This window comes from Drosophila bipectinata, chromosome 3L, assembly GCF_030179905.1.
Source record: "Drosophila bipectinata strain 14024-0381.07 chromosome 3L, DbipHiC1v2, whole genome shotgun sequence".
NCBI lineage: Eukaryota > Metazoa > Arthropoda > Insecta > Diptera > Drosophilidae > Drosophila > Drosophila bipectinata.
The window spans coordinates 23487259-23503779 of NC_091738.1; the positions used below are offsets into that span (position 1 = coordinate 23487259).

The 16521-nt window shown below is 38.6% G+C and overlaps 2 protein-coding genes across 2 annotated transcripts; both read right to left on the minus strand.

Moving 5' to 3' along the window:
- Positions 1–8111: 8111 nt before the first annotated feature.
- On the minus strand, positions 8112–10236 carry ND-MLRQ (NADH dehydrogenase (ubiquinone) MLRQ subunit). The gene is made up of 4 exons (XM_017243953.3): positions 10128–10236; positions 10007–10059; positions 9799–9945; positions 8112–8273 (listed from the first exon to the last, which is right to left on the minus strand). Exons 2-4 carry the CDS (start codon positions 10046–10048, stop codon positions 8211–8213), a joined length of 252 nt encoding a protein of 83 aa, XP_017099442.1. The 5' UTR covers positions 10049–10059; positions 10128–10236; the 3' UTR covers positions 8112–8210.
- Positions 10237–13875: 3639 nt separating this feature from the next.
- LOC122322271 (craniofacial development protein 2-like) lies at positions 13876–14722 on the minus strand. The gene is made up of 3 exons (XM_043213987.1): positions 14715–14722; positions 14276–14576; positions 13876–14001 (listed from the first exon to the last, which is right to left on the minus strand). Exons 1-3 carry the CDS (start codon positions 14720–14722, stop codon positions 13876–13878), a joined length of 435 nt encoding a protein of 144 aa, XP_043069922.1.
- Between the last annotated feature and the right edge of the window lie 1799 nt (positions 14723–16521).

The window sequence follows — 16521 nt, forward strand, 5'->3', positions numbered from 1 at the left end:
TGCTGCTTTTTAGCTGATACGTGTAAAAGTTCTTTTTTTTGTCGGTGAGGTATTTCGAAAATACTCTGTAATTATCTTCAGACTTCGTTCGAACTTTTGTTTCCTGGATATTGCCCTTTACGAGAAGTATTATGTGAAAGTTGTCCTTGCCAATAAGCTCTATAATTTTGTTGACAAGAACGTTGGAACTTTTTTCTTGTATGTATATTGGCGGGGGCTTAGGCTTCCTTTTTTCGACTTCTGTAGATTCGGCGTCATCCTCAAGGTCTGCCAAGATTTTAAAACGGTTTGAGTTCGTGGGCATTTCTATTGCGGCTATGTTAGCATTGCCACGGGATATTTTGCGTTGAGAGTTTAGGGGGCTCAGCTTCCTTTTGATTTGGATGTAGCGATCCATACCAGTCTGCACAGCCGGCTTAATATTTTCTTTGTTTTTGTTCTCTTTTTCGGGCAGCACAGCGGCTGAAGTATCAATGTTTGCGCTGCTAGCTGATGACGTCGTTAAACGCGCTGTCGTTACAGTAGCGGTTGTTGTTGTTGTTACGGTTGACGTTGTCAAGGAGGTTGCGGTGCTAGTAACTGCGCTCTTTGGCTGCAGAGACATCGATGGTAGCGAGGGCGAGCAAGAACGCGCTCAAACGCTCTCTACGTTTAAGAATTCGGCCAAGTTTGGGGTAATTGACCGTGTTTGGGATGAGATTGCATTACTTTCGGTTGCTTTGAAAGTGAAGTAAGCGTTGTTTCTTTGTACTGAGAGCAGTCTCTCGTCTTGCTCACGTTGACGTTGTGTGCTAACGTGGTTTAGACTCATTGCAATCGAGGTTAATATTGTTCGAGTTTTAAATGTTATGTTTTATATTAATTAATTAATTAATCAATATAAACATTAGCGATTTCATCGCTGAAAGCGACTTTTCGCGTTGTTGTTGATTTACGAAACCAGTCACTGCACTTTTTTGATATTATTGAATAGTTTTTTTTTTTCCCCCGGAGCACAATAAATACACGTCTGCATGCGACGACGATTCGCGAACATGCCATTGTATTGTATAAATATATAAATTGTATAAATAAAGATCTAATAGCAGAAGGAAACATTATAATAAAAGCATTAAACTTTTCGTTACAAATGGAAAATATAATAATAACAAATACTATGCATGATTACACCCGAACTATTTATGTAAACAACAACATAACTAAACTCGAACCTTTATCCCATATCGTAGCCAAAGAAATATTCCAAAACCATTCAAAACAATATTTTACAACCCAAACAATCTTATTAAAACTACTAGCAATAATAATTATTATTATAATCATATATTTGATTTATAAATTTAAGAACATCCCAAAAAGGAAAATAATTAATTATAAAAAACAAAAGATTATTAGTCCCGAAGAAGAAACTAAAAGTTCAGAAAATAAAGAACATGACCTACAGTTATACCCCAAGCTAACCGCCTGAGGACAGGCTAAATTCTTAAGGATGGGGAAGTAACATATCAACAAAATTTCTTTAAGTGTATATCAGTAAATTTTGTAAAGCTTAAGCCTAAACATAAACATTTAATTATTCCAATTCGGCTGAAAACAGCCTCATTTCAGATTTCCAATTTCTAAGAGTCACTTCAGATTGAAAACCAAAACAATATTTGAAAAACAATAAACTAAACAGCTCAAACCATTTTTAAATGGGAACCCACTTCACAGGAAATTTCACATTTTCTTGTCACCTCGATTAATTTAGACCCAAAGCCTTCCATGACAACTGACACCTCAAGTGAAAGGTTCCGACTCAATCTATTCTCTGCAGATAACAAAGACTTTCCATCATTAACCCAATAATGAATACTTCAACAAAAAAATAAAACTAAGAACTAACAATAAAGCCTCAATTTGCTCTGTCCTCTGCGTTAATGCCGCTAGGTTTTGCTTCGCAAGGCCTTCACCTAGCTCTTGATGCAGCCTTCTGGTTCGGAGACACTCTCTACGTGCCTGGTCTTTCTCCGGTGACCACCAGGGCACCGGTTCATGGTGCCTAGTATGCCCGCGGCTAGACCTCATGTTTGTACGGCATGCCTGTTGAACCGCCGCCATGGCACTATGGTCAAGGCGACCACTTTTGTTGGCATAAATTAATTGCTCACGAATATAACAACATTTCATTTTTTTTATTGGATTAATATAATCCATAGGAAGTGAAAAAATGGAAAAAAACGGGAGTACTATCGTCCATAATTTTTTTTTTTTTTGTATGAGGTTATTTTGAACACGCAGGCTTTAAATATTATATAAGTAACAAAATCTTTTTTTTTGTTACTTTACAAAAGTAATATTTATTCTTTTGGATTATTTTTATTCTTTTTGGATTTTTATTCTCTTTGAATGGCTCCCTTACTGAAATCCCTTATTTGGACTTCTCCGGGCACAACGACAGCAAATTCAACACAAATGCAAGGTCGTGTTTACCCTGTTTTCGTGCGCCCATTCTTGCTGCCTCCATCAATAAAGTTGTGTCTCTTTCTTAAGATATCAGAAGATCTTAAGGGGTTACGCCACCCTGACCGCGTGGAAACGGGACGGTTTTTCAGGAATTTCTTGTGACTTAACTAGTTGAGATAGGATTTTTCCACTTTTATTTCTATTCAATACAACTAATAAGCTTTATAAATTCTAAAACTTGTTTTCAATGCAAAATGGCGGAGATATGAACATCGGCGATCATCGGTTTTTCCGGAGTGCTCCTTGATGGTGGGCATGATTCACGTGTCAATTTTCATCTCAATCAAGTAAACAAAATTTTTTTTTAAAAAGCGATAAATTTGGAACAGAGTGACGTAGCCGTTTAAGAAAAAAACAAAAATTACGCAAATGAGAGCACTTCTAAAATTTTCTCAATTTTTTGGGCAAAAAATTTCGTACTAAAAATTGCATAAAAAATTTCTATCCATTGGATCGAAAAAATCCTACGTCACTCTGTGGAAAATCTATGTAAGAAGATGTGTTTCAATTTTCAAGTCAATCGGTTGAACAGTTTTTGCGTTATCATGCCCACCGTCTTGAAAAAAGTGGTTTCGAGAAAAACGCAAAAGAAGAAAAAGAAGTGTCTTAGGTGCCCTCCTGCCGTCCCGACTTCAAATAAACATAACTTCCATAATTATCAAGATATTGTCTTCGGGGACGTCTTAAAATACGCGTAAGAATATAGTCTTGTGAGTTGTTGAATTTAAGTTTGCGAACTAGAAATGCGAATTCCAAAAAAAGTTGTTGAAAGTGGCTATTCGAACTATATGCAATTGAATAAGAATTGATAACTCTACGAAACGCAATAAGTAGGGTACAGGGTTGGACTAGGTTGGACTCACTTTGTACACCTTTTCGAAAATGAGATCTAATTTCAACATTGCACTTGTTAGACAACTTACAAGAATTTGAAACATTTCAAACATTCAACATTTTGAAACAAACCCCACTGATTAGAACCCATCACAAATTTTATTCAAATTTTGTTTTTTTTTTTTTTTAATTTTTTTATTGAAAATAACACTTAAGAGTTCGTTATTTCGCTGCACGAGCTTTTGCATTCAAACTGCTAACTTTAAAGGCTGATATTGCGAATGCAGCTCCATGTATGCAAATTTTTGGTACAAAACATTTATGGTCGCTCTTTTTCTGTTAGAATGTGATCAAAATCTCATTTATATCTTAAATTTAAAACAATGGATTTTGGCCAAAAAAAGTGTTTGACTGGACCATAGTGCATGGTCGCCTGGACATCGCCTTCAGCGTCGCCCGAAGGATCTGGAATCCTGAGTTCCTGCTTGAACATTTTAGCTTGCAGCGTCGCCGGATTAAACCTTGGTGGTTTTGCTATTTCGGAAGATTGCGCTCTATTCTTGATGTCGCCGACGATATATTTGTGGTCGCTCGCAGTGTAGTCCTCACTGAGGGTCCTCTTTGACCTCCGGAACAGTCCGCTACGCATTTGGAGGGTGCGACCCCTGGCATTGGTACGGGATAAGCCCCATTCCTCGGCCCATGCGTTGAAGTCGCCTGCGACCACCACCTTAGATTTGTACCTCTTAACGTAGCTAAGATATTTTTTATTTTCTGAAAAAAAAATTTCTTTGTTTTCTGTAGCCTGAAAAGTTACAAAAATCCAAAATTGTGTGCTGACTTCGAAACGAAATTGTGTAAGAGAATATGTGTCAACACGCATAAAAACATAGATCAATCAAAGTTCAGACCAACCTTCTTTATGGTGCTCAGACTGAAAAACAGAAAACTGTTTTTCGTTGGATCAAACTGAGCTTTGGATGAGGGTAAGATGCTCTATGGGCGAACACGCATGAAATGTTTGCGTCCATTTTCGTTGTATGAAATGAGTAGGCTATATGTTGTATGGTAAGTGCTTTAACGCTGATAAATTCAAAATCACCAAACTCTTGTAACTTTAACTCTTCAGGAGCGAAATTGGAGTCAATATAGATTAGGACTTCTCCTCCTCTTCGCAGAGATCGGTCACGTCTAAAAGTGGTATATCTACCGGGAAAAACATCGGAGCTAGGGATTTCTGGTTGTAACGAGGTTTCGGTAAAAACTATTACTGTGTTTATGCGATTTACGCTTTCATTTCAACTCAGACGATCCGTGTGTGCATAAACGCCATTTCGTGAATTCGGCAACACATGAAAGTTGACTATGATTCAGAATCTGATGAAACAGAAGTTGGAAGCTTTAAAATTGTTTTTCTTCTTCCTACCCGGCTAATGTTCTGGCACAAATATGTCCTCCGGCCAGAAGCCCTAATTTTGGTTTTGGTCCTTGGTTTTGGCTCTGATACCAATAAACGAGTCTCTGATACCGTGATGTCAATACTGACGTGAGGAGCGAGGCAAAAAATTTAAACAAACTTTAATTGCGTGGTTGATATAGGAGTGTCCATACAAAATCCACAGTCTCCGAGGTCCTCCCGCTCATACGGGCAGACGACCATGGCTATATCGACCCAGCTGTTGATGCTGATAAAGAATATATATATACTTAATGGGGTCGGAGATGATTAGTTTTCTATGAAACATTCATTCACACGAATACAATAAATTCTTATATTAGGTTGTTTGGTAGTGACATACCGGTTTCTTTATTCATTTTTGACGACGATTTTAACTTACCTAGGTAACATTGTCCGATTTAAGTGCTATATTTTATATATTTACGGTGCTATATGTACCGTTGCCTTCGATGATTTTCTGCTATTTTGATGGAAACTTACTGGCAAAAAAATCGGCAATTCGATTTTCACAATCCTCCATTCAACTCAATATGTGTCGAAAACATTTTGCATGGCCCAAAACAAATGGTAATCGCTTGGGGCAATGTCGGGACTATAAGGTGGATAAGATTACCACTTCCCAACCAAGTTCCCGTAGCTTGTGATGCGTCACCAATGATGTATGGGACTGGGCGTTGTCATGATGGAACACAACGCCTTTACGATTCACCATCGCTGGCCGCTTCTGTTGAAATGCAATCTTCAATCGCTCCAGTTTTTCACAGTAGACGTCGGAATTGATGGTTTGGCCATAGGGCAACACTTCATAATGAATAATTCCTCTGATATCCCACAATACACTCAGCAACACATTCTGAGCCGTCAGTCTTGGCTTTGCCACCGTTTGAGACGACTCACCGTGCTTCGACCAGGATCTTTAACGCTTTATGTTGTCATATGTGATACATTTTTCATCACCAGTGATTATCCGATCCATAAATGAGTCGAGTTTGTTTATTACGGTGCAACAAAGATTCGCAGATTGATACACGGTCAAAAAGGTTTTTTTGGGATAACTCATGAGGCACCCATACATCGAGCTTTTTTGTTAAATTTTTCGACTTTAAAAGCCTATGGACGGTTTCTGTGCTTAGTTGCAGCTCCTCTGCGATGGTTCTAATAGTCACATGACGATCTCGATCCACTATTTTCATGATTTTATCCGTATCAACGGTCACTGTTCGTCTGGAAGGCTTGGGTGTTTCGGTATCAAAATTGCCACTTCGGAATCGCCTAAACGACTGTTCGGCGATTTGAATCGAAAATTGTCTCCTAAGACAGCAACAATGTATCTGCGAGATTCCAGCAGTTTTTCCCTGTGCGAAATAAGATTTCAAAATTGCCCGAATTTCTGCGTTTGTGAACTCCATTTCTATCGATTGTAATTTTTTAACGTGGAAGCTCATGTAAACAAACTATAGGTCAACGTTTTAAAGGTGATGCCAATACCTTTCAAACGATGTACAGCATTGCCAGATACGATTATATTTGAATGTAAAAGCCGGTATGTCATTACCAAACAACCTCATATTATACGAGTACCGGCGGAGTATCGAGCGCAACAGTGTTTCTTTCGGAGATACTAACTTAATACAGTTTTCATTTAATTATATATAATATATAATAATATAATATAAAATCCAAAATTGTCACTTTGACATACTCGAGGCCGTCAGAATTTTATATATGTATATGGTTCATCCTTATACCACATGCTTTTCCATTGTGTCGATGTGAAAGTAGAAGTAGTCCTAAAAATTCGAACTTTATAAATTTAATTTTGTGCGTATAAGTGAACATTGCATGCATATTTCAAAGATATAGATCCCATATATTCATTTTGATTGGTTTAAAAAAAAATGGCATTTAAAATTTTATTATGGATTAGTATGATTATTTCGGAAGATTATATTTTGTGTGTTTGATATACTCGAGAGAGTATATTTAAACCAGTGGTGGGCAAAACTAACACATGTTTAAAATTTGAGTGTGTGCGTAGCAGAGAAAAACAATGACAGCAGAGAATTCACTGAGCGAAAAAAACGTATGTTTTTATTTAATTTTTCGTTAATTCAAAAGTTGCAATGGGCACTAAAATTAAGTATTTTATTTTGAAAAAAGCTTTGCTAGCAACATTTCTTAAACAAATGAAAAACTACGCTTCCCTATCTATATTCTCCATGAAGAAAACTTTTTCCAACCCAATTTCTGTGAAAATTTTTCGAAGTGGAACAATTTTGATTTTTAGTTTGGGCTGTCAAATGAATCAAAATGAGAGAGCTTCTAAAAAAAATTTGAGAGTGCTTACACTCTTAGTGTGCCGGCAGCGCTGCGGCAGAATTTCCTACCCTATACTCGCGTGCTATGTAAAATGAGAGTTTGCCCACCACTGATCTAAACTTTAATTTTTATACCCTTGCAGATGGTATTATAATTTTTTCCCAAAAGTGTGCAACGCAGTGAAGGAGCCATCTCCGACCCTATAAAGTATATATATTCTTGATCAGGATCACCTCTTGAGTTGATATGAGCATGTCCGTCTGTCTGTCTGTTTCTAGCGATCTAGTCTCTCAGTTTTAAAGCTATCGACTTAAAACTTTGCACACACCCTTTTTTCCTTTGCACGCAGTATATAAATCGGACGGCCCGGATCGGCCGACTATATCCTATAGCTCCCATATAACTGATTGATCGGAAATGGTATAACTTTTGTGTTTTTAAAGTTAGAGAGTTCAAATTTTACACGAAAGCTATTTTAGGCAGAATAATACGACATGACAAATTTCATAAGGATCGGCGGACTATGTCCTATAGCTGCCATAGAACTGAACGATCGGAAATGTTTTTTGGTAAAAATACCAACTTTGGTATTTTTGAAGATAGAAGTTTGGGACTTTTTTTTAGATTTTGTATTATAATAAATTAGGTTATATTATCATATTCTCATAAGGATCGGCCAACTATATCCGATGTTTGCGATATATATCCGGTTTTAACTGCAAGGGTATATAAACTTCGGCTCCGCCCGAAGTTAGCTTTCCTTTCTTGTTGAAGATAGAAGCTTGAGACTTTTTTTAGATTTTGTATTGTAATAAATTGGATTATATATTCATATTCCCATAAGGATCGGCCAACTATATCCGATGTTTGCGATATATATCCGGTTTTAACTGCAAGGGTATATAAACTTCGGCTCCGCCCAAAGTTAGCTTTCCTTTCTTTTCTTTATTAATAATGCCTATACGTATTTGAAAATTGAAACCTTAAAAGTAAATTTACATTTCTTTCAGGAATATTTTTATTTGTTTTGCAATGAAAATTACATCAATTTCATTATTTTAAATAATTGCACTACGAAAACACAAATTTCAAATTATTCCTCGAAATTTGGAGCAGCACTCTTAGTTTTAGAGTAATCCCTCACAGGCGAGTAAAACTGAAATAAAAAATAAACAGATTTTAGACATTTTAATTTTTTAAAACACATATTTATACCAATATACCCAGTCAGCCATACGAAGTTAACGGACTTTCTATAATAAAAATCTCAAAAATGTTCGAAAACTGACTAAAAAAAGAGCGTTTAGTGACAGTTATATACATATTTCACTTTGTATGTCCAGTTAGCACTCATTTTGTAAAATTCGTTTTCGGCCATTTAGTGAGATTTTTGTCGCTGATTTTTATATTTCATAGACTATCATAAAACTATATCAGTATGTTTACCGTATTTTCGACACAGCAGAAAAAAAAAGTGGAGCGACAACATATGAATAGCTGAGCGGAAGTTTTTTTGGCTGATGTGTGAGGGGCCAACCCAGGATACTGGGTTCGAACCTAGCTAAGACCTATTCTTTTTTTGTTTTGTGAATAATTTTTTTATTAATTTCTTTTTTGTTTTTTTTTTATGGTTCGGCGTGAATACCAGAAATAGCTCTCAAATCGGTTATTGATTCTCAATTCCATTCTCGGTTTCAAAAAATCGATTTTTCCCTGAAAATTCAAGTGAAAATCTCAAAAACACTTGAAGATATAGCCGATTTATGGTGGTAGCCTCAGGTGACGGCGAGAGACGTCAAAAAACTTTAAACACGTTTTTCTCGAAACAGTGTTTTTACAACTGGCGCATGAGGTTACTCAAAAACTATTAATCCAATCGGTTCCAAACTTTAACACATTATTCTATACATATGTATATAGCTCTGGTATGAACTAGGATAAATCAAATCGGTGAAGATCTTCTTTACTTTTCAGCTTGATTTGTGGCTAAAAAAAACTCAATTTTTAAAAAATAATTTTCAAAGGTCCGCCATTTTGTTAATTTTTGAGCAAAGTTAATAATCCTAGTTCATACGAGAGCCAAACATGTACTCTTTGGAATTTTTGGTTTCAGATGTGAGCGGAAATCACATGCGCCGCCAAAAAGAAGGGCTTTTCTTTAATTGCAAAAAAAAAAATAAAATAAAAAAATTGTGTAAAATGGTTTTCTTCCTTTTTATGCACAGTTACAACCCTAAAAAATAATTTCTGGTCATTTGCCAGCCCATTGAAAATCGTCAAAATTTAAAATCGAGAATGGGGGGGGTCCCCTTAAATGTCGTGAGGGAGTGAGTGTGCGAAGTGCAAAAAAAAATCAAACTGAAGTTCTGCAAACTGTAGGGCTTTATATTTTCAGTTGGAAAGCAATATAATATTGTCATTTACTCTTACATCACACACTGTGATGTACTTTCCACTAACAGACTTAATGAAGTAGGCTTTAAAAGACCGAATCGGCTAGTTTTTTTCAGAATAAGTTCAGACCCTGTCCTAACAAATTATATCCAGATACTTTGAAATGATTAACTGTTATTTGCAAACTCTGCCATAAATAATCAATATTCACAATGGTTACGTTGTATTAAACATTTCTTTTTCTATGTACATATGTATATATGGAAGTATTAAAACAGCCAACCCACCTTGTACTGTTTGTCTTTGTACTCTTGCCAAGGCTCAGGATTTGATGTGCGATTCCATGTTACGTCGGGATTGCGAGTTGCAAGACGGGCCATATAATATACAGCTCCAATTGCTCCTGCGCCAACACACACGTAAAGTGGTATTAACTGAAATTTTATTGGTTATGCAACATATATATAACAGATAAATGTAATTATATAATCTTACAGCAGGATTTTTCTTAAGGCTTTGAAGACCAAGTCCTTGCATTATGTTTGTTTCTAAAAGAGATAAGGCATAGTTAAAAACAAATAATATAAATTTGTGTATTGAAAAAATATGAGCTTACTTTTTCCGCGATAATTGTGAATTAGTGTGGCAGAATTTTTAACGGAACAAATTTGTTATTAAAAGATATAAGTAAAATACTTTATACTAAAAGTATATTTAGAAAGACCATCTTTTATTTATGCATTATTCACACTTGGTGCAGGTTTTTTGAAAGTGGCATAAGAGCAGACGCAACAAAAATGAACTTTTTTCGGTATTTATAAAGAATAAAGAATTCAAATTATACAATATTTTTTTTTTTTTTTTTTTTTATTATCAATCAATCAATAGTTATATTTAAAATCTGTCCGGAGTTATGGACAATAATTAAATTTCATAATGGAGACCTTAACTTAATGAAATATTGAGTGGTACAATGTTTGTTTATCCTAGGAAACTAATTTTAACAGTAAACCTTAGCGATAGAATTCAAGTTATTTATTGCGGGCCCTTTAGTGGGCCTTGTTGGTTTTACAACTGCAGCTCAGTCCCGTTCGCCCGAGTGGCAGAGGTCCAGTGGGTGGGTCCGTTTCAGCCTCTTTGTTGTGTAGCGGTTGTCCAGAAGATTGATGGCCTCAGGGTTAGTATGTCGGTCCAGCCTTTCCACGTACCTATTGGCAAATTATACAATATGAAAAGAATTTTGGTTAGGCCCAGTAGTTCTATAATAAAACATGTTTGATGAGCAACAAAGTTTTTTTTTCCAAAAAACGTACAACGAACAAATTGATAAAACTTTACACTGTCAGGAAAAAAATATTTAAAACAATTTGATGATAAAACGGATCACCTAATTAGTAAGATCTGTATTTATTGTTTTTATTTTGGTTTTTATTTGGATTTACCGAATCTTTAAAAACGTAAATATGTATGTATGTATCTATATTCCAGATGAGCCAGGCTTGCGATGGTAGCAAAAACTGACTGTCAAAAATGAGTTGCGCAGCTTAAAATAAGAACAGATTAAAAATACGTATAATTATGCGAGATAATAATTATGTAATTGTGATGGGCGTGATTATGAATACAGTGACGTTACAATGGAAAGCTCAAATATCATGAGCTTTTATGCAAGATGTACGTAGATTTGAACATTGATAAGATTTGAGCTATATGCTTAATAAATAGAATCAAAATAAACTGAAAATAAAGAAACCTTGAATAAAAGTGTGTCTCGTTCCCAAACTAACCGAACTATCGTTCCGAAAGATTTAATGGAACACCAGGCATACTCGGTGCAGGAAGTGCACACCGCATTCGCGTTCCGATCAGAAAATGGGCCGAAGTATGTGGACCAGAAGTGGGCGAGAATTGAGAATCGTCTCAATCTGTGTAAGCAGAGTTTTCAGCTCCTCAAATTTTAATGCTGTTGAACCTAAGATGTGGCGCATTTGGAGTTTGATTGATCGAACTCCAGTTTTTAGGCGTTGCATAGCATGCAGAACGCGTTTGCCTCTATGAACTAGAGTTCCATTGTCCGAATAAAGGTCGGTCAGCTACGATCGTCTTGATATGAAACGTTGAAAGGCTGCAAAAACACTTAACTACCGTTGACGGGTCATGCAACCGCCGGATAATCTTGCTGCAAATAATTTGTGTGCCATTTAACGTCACGCCTCTCTGTACGATCTTTCAATCACCGTTTCGTCAGTATCTCGGTACCGTTGGTAACTTTCTCCTCAAAATTCTAAATTTCACTCATTATCTGGCGCATTACCGTGCATTAATAATTATTTTCCAGTTTTTTCAGTACATCCAGTATTTTCACGCCAATATCTAATAGTTGTTAAGAGAAAATTTCGGCGGACTAACATTACGCCATAGTAGCGATGATTGTAAGCAAGCATTAATTTAATTAGCGTTCGTTGAGCGTGGAATAACGGGAAGAGTGTGCCTGAAATCACCGGAAAGGAGTAACAAAGAGCCGCCGAATAGCTTAATGTTAATGTTAATATTAATAGTTAATAGCCTCAAGCGAATGTTTACGTGCCATAGTGCATTCATAGGGAGCTTTGGGCCTCTACAAGGGCTCTCCACCTAACTTTATTTGCCGCTGTTTGCTTTATTGTGTCCCAGCTGATGTTCTTCCGGGATATTTCTAGGAGTGCTGTACGGCGCCAGGTCATCTTTGGACCCACTCTTCTGCTTCCTTATGGGTTCCATTCCAGAGCCATTCTTACGATGCTTCCTGGTTCCTTCCTCAGAGCGTGGCCAATCCATTTCCATTTCTTTATTTGCTCCTGGATTGGGACCTCTCCTGTGCAGTGCCATAAGTCCTCATTGGATATTCTATCTGGCCAGAATACCCCAAGTATTATTTTTAGGCACTTATTGATGTAAGCCTGCAGCTTCATCAATATCCTTTGAGTGGTCAGCCACGTCTCCGATCCGTATAGCAGTATGGATTTTACACACGAGTTGAATATGCGCAGCTTTGTTTTTCTGTTTATCTGCTGGTTTCTCCATACTCGGTGTAGTCTTCCAAATGCAGACCTCGCTTTGCGCAGTCGGTTCTCCACATCACTTTCCACTCCACCATTTGATGTTATGATAGTACCGAGGTAGGTGAAGCTGTCCACGAAGTCGATGGTATTATCTCCGATTGTGATGTTGTTTGTGTTGGAGTTGTTGATCCGCATAGCTTTCTTTTTTGATGCGTTGATCTTTAAACCTACTGCGCTGGCTCGGATCTCGAGGTCCCTAGCATTGGCTTGAATGTCTTCGAATTTGTGAGCCAAGAGACATATGTCATCCGCGTAATCCAAGTCTTCTAGATGTCGGGAGAAGTTCCAGGTGATTCCGCGTCTGTTCATACATACTTCTCTCACAATTTCGTCGACTACCAAGTTGAACAGAAGTGGTGATAGAGGACATCCTTGCTTGACGCCTGTGTTCGTCTGGAAGGGTGCACTAATTTTCCCGTTGTGCAGTACCGCCAGCTCAGCATCATCATACATAGCATTCACTATGTTTATGATTTTCACTGGCAATCCCTTTCTTGCAAGTGCCCTCCATATCGCTGCTCTGTCTACCGAATCGAATGCCTTCTGGAAATCTATGAACAGGAGGTACAGCGGCGAGCGCCATTCCACAGTTTGTTCGTATATTGCGCGTAGTGTGTTTGCCTGGTCTACGCAGCTCCTGTGTGGTCTGAAACCTCCTTGTTCATCTCGTATTGTTGGCTCTATTTTTTCCTGAAGACGTTCGTTTAGTAGAGTGGCTAGTACCTTGTAACTTGTGTTCAAGAGGGTAATGCCTCGCCAGTTGTTGCAGTCACTGAGGTCTCCTTTCTTCGGTAGCTTAATGATGATTCCTTTTTTCCAGGATGTTGGGATCCGCTCACTTTCCCATATATTATTGAAATGTGGATGCAGTGTTTCGGCCATTAGTTGCGTGTTAATCTGGAGAAGTTCGGCCGGTATGCCGTCATCTCCAGCCGCTTTGTTGCGTTTTAATTTCCTGATTGCATCTTTTATTTCTCTAATTGATGGTGCCGTGGGTGATATTCTGAGGTTATTGCTCGGTACAATACTCCTGAAGTTATCTTGCGTGCTGCTCGGTTGTTCTGTGCAGCTGATGGAGTTGTGCCTCATCATCAGTAAAGAGTCTTCCATCTGGGTGCCGTCAGTTGACTAATTATCTGGTACAGTGAGCGCATGTTGTTCGTGTTGGCTGCGCTTTCTGCATTTTCAGCGAGCCTGTCCAGAAATTTTCTTTTGTCGTTGCTTGCTGATTTCTTCACCATCTTGCACAGCTCTTTGTGTTCGTCATGGTCTGCTTTCGACTTTAGGCTGTTCCGTTTGCTGATAAGTTCCCAAGTGAGCGCTGATATCCAATCCGTGCGCCTGCGTTGTCGGGTGCCAAGCATCTCCTCCGCGGTGCTCCTCAGTATACTGCATGTTTGAGTCACTCAGCCGTTGTACGTTAATGGGAGGCGGTCTTCTTGTGGTCCTGTTGACAGTGTTGCTATTTCGTCTGAGCTTGATTAAAAGCTTTCCGATTATCAGCTCGTGGTCACTGTCGATAGACGCACTTCTCCTATTCCTAACATCCATCATCGAGCGTCTCCATTTCCTACTTATGCAGATGTGGTCGATTTGGTTGCGAGTATGTCCATTCGGAGAGGTCCATGTGTATTTATGGATCTCCTTGTGAAGGAATACATACAGTGCCACCAATAACCAGTTGGAAGGTCTGACATAAGTCGATTAGCCTGTCACCATTATTGCTGCGTGTGCCAACACCATGTCGGCCCATGATTGTTTCCAATCCGTTGTTGTTGGGGCCGATTTTCGCATTGAAGTCTCCCATGAGAATTTTTATGTCACCTTTTTCGATCCTAGTGAGTGAGGATGTGAGGGCGTTGTAGAAGTCGTCTTTGACGTCATCGCTGGCGTCTTCTGTTGGAGCATAGCACTGCACGATGGTGATGTGTCTAGCATTGCATCGGAATCTGGCAATGATGATTCTGTCGGATACTGGGCTCCAGGAAATTAGTGCCTGTTTTGTACTGTTTTACATATATCCCGACCCCGCTTCCTGCCTCCATCATTGGTCCCGCTGTGCTTCACTAGATTGCCGCTTGATGTTGTTGTTGTCCCGTTACCTCTCCATCTCATCTCACTGATGCCTGCGATTGCGATCTGCATTTTCTTCATTTCTCCTTCAACATGCGCCAGTCTGGTTGATTCCATTAAAGTCCTCACGTTCCATTGTCCAATTCGTGTCCGTTTCGATATGCGAATGGTCGTCAACGGGTTGGGGGGGTGGTTGGTTTCTTCTCTTCTTGTATTAGTTTCGTTAATCAATTGTTTTTCAGTTGATCCGGTGATCCCGACCTATCCCAGATAGGGATAGGGTGCAGCTACATTATGATGATGCCCATTTACGATTGTTGTTTTATGTTCACAATGCATCTGGATTATTTTGTATGTTCAATGGCAGCTTAAGTGCTAAATGGGCTGTCCTGCCTCCATCTAATAAAGTTGCTGCAATGCCAGAAGATACAATGGCCATGCCATTTTTTTAATCGTAATTTCCTTGTCCGTCCTTCCTGCCGCACTTCATAATGCGGTCGTAAATAATTTTTTGTTCGTCATTAAGTAGTGGAATATTGCGACTAACAATGCCTGTCATTTCTACAGCATCGTACTGTAGTTCACGATTCTGTGATTGAATGAAAGAATTGACTTCACGGAACAGGGTAAATTCAGGATCTGTACCGAGAAGTATGCCGCGCAATGTTTCTAGTGGTATTTCAATTTCGGGTAGTTGTAATTTTCTTGATAAGCAACAGATCCCAACTGGCTCATTTTTTAATTTAAGTGCATGACAATACAGGCATTATTTTTCCAAAAAACAAAAAATCACTTTTAAATAAGAAGAATATTCAACATACGGCTCGTAGTGGAATGCTAGTCGAAGAAATGGCCCTGATGTAAATCCTCGATGAACTTGTTTGTTATTGGCTTAGCCGTGATTTCGGAACATTTGCTTCATTGACGAGACAATCCGCCATCGCCGCAAGAACGTTAGACCCTACTGGTCCGGGGTCCTGACTCAGAGCGCTCAGAGTTCCTCCGAGGTCAGGTTTGCGTTCCCGATTGCTCCTAGGAGTAGTTACTTGGCTGACTTTACACCTGCTTCCCATAGTCCGTCCATGTACTGAGTTTGCGGCTGTATGAACGCAAATACGAATCCGTTTCTTGATGTGTACTGTGTCACCGCGTCGACCTCGTCCTCGGTTCTCCGACGGAGCTACGTGAGATGGCGATTCGCTCCGACGAAGATCGTCGCGTTGTCGCAGTGCACGACCTATGGACACTATATCTGCCGGGTTATTTTAGTTGGTACATGCCGCGACTAATCGATACGAACGTTGACAACGACTATGGATGGGAACGAATCTAATGAAAAGTAACTTCTGAACCCGACCAAATTACACTTCGTTTAATCGGAACTTTTATTAGAGGATTCATTTTGCGGCAGAGATCTGCGCGAAGGTAAGCGGCACATAACTCAAGACGCGGAAGTGACTTTGTCTTGAGCAGCGCTACTTTAGACTTTGCAGTCAACAACGAAACTGTAATACCTTCTGCAGATTCGCAACGCATATAGAGGCATGAATTTGAATAGGTGAAATAGGCTCGGTAAACACGAATCACGGAATCTAGGTTTTTTCAACGAAAGTTCCTGCAATTTCGCAGTTATTTTCGGTCACATCTATTTAGTTTGTGGTGCGATCTTGCACAAATTTGACACCTAGTCGATTTACACTTCGCAACCGTGTGACCTTTTCGCAGACAATTTATACATAGTGAGGCTGACTTTACAAGCTCAAACCGTTGCATTACAGCAAGTCGAGCGAACGCGCTACACTGGGCAAGACTATGGTATTGTGCCTTACAATACCT

Excerpts from the sequence above, each read along its gene's own strand:
- ND-MLRQ (XM_017243953.3), bottom strand. The coding sequence starts at position 10,048 with ATGCAAGGACTTGGTCTTCAAAGCCTTAAGAAAAATCCTGCT. Across the intron at positions 9,946-10,006 it reads GCCTTAAGAAAAATCCTGCT|TTAATACCACTTTACGTGTG; the intron begins GTAAGATTATAT and ends ATAAAATTTCAG. Across the intron at positions 8,274-9,798 it reads ACAAAGACAAACAGTACAAG|TTTTACTCGCCTGTGAGGGA; the intron begins GTGGGTTGGCTG and ends TTTTTATTTCAG.
- LOC122322271 (XM_043213987.1), bottom strand. Across the intron at positions 14,002-14,275 it reads AACTGGTTATTGGTGGCACT|TATACTGAGGAGCACCGCGG; the intron begins GTATGTATTCCT and ends TCAAACATGCAG.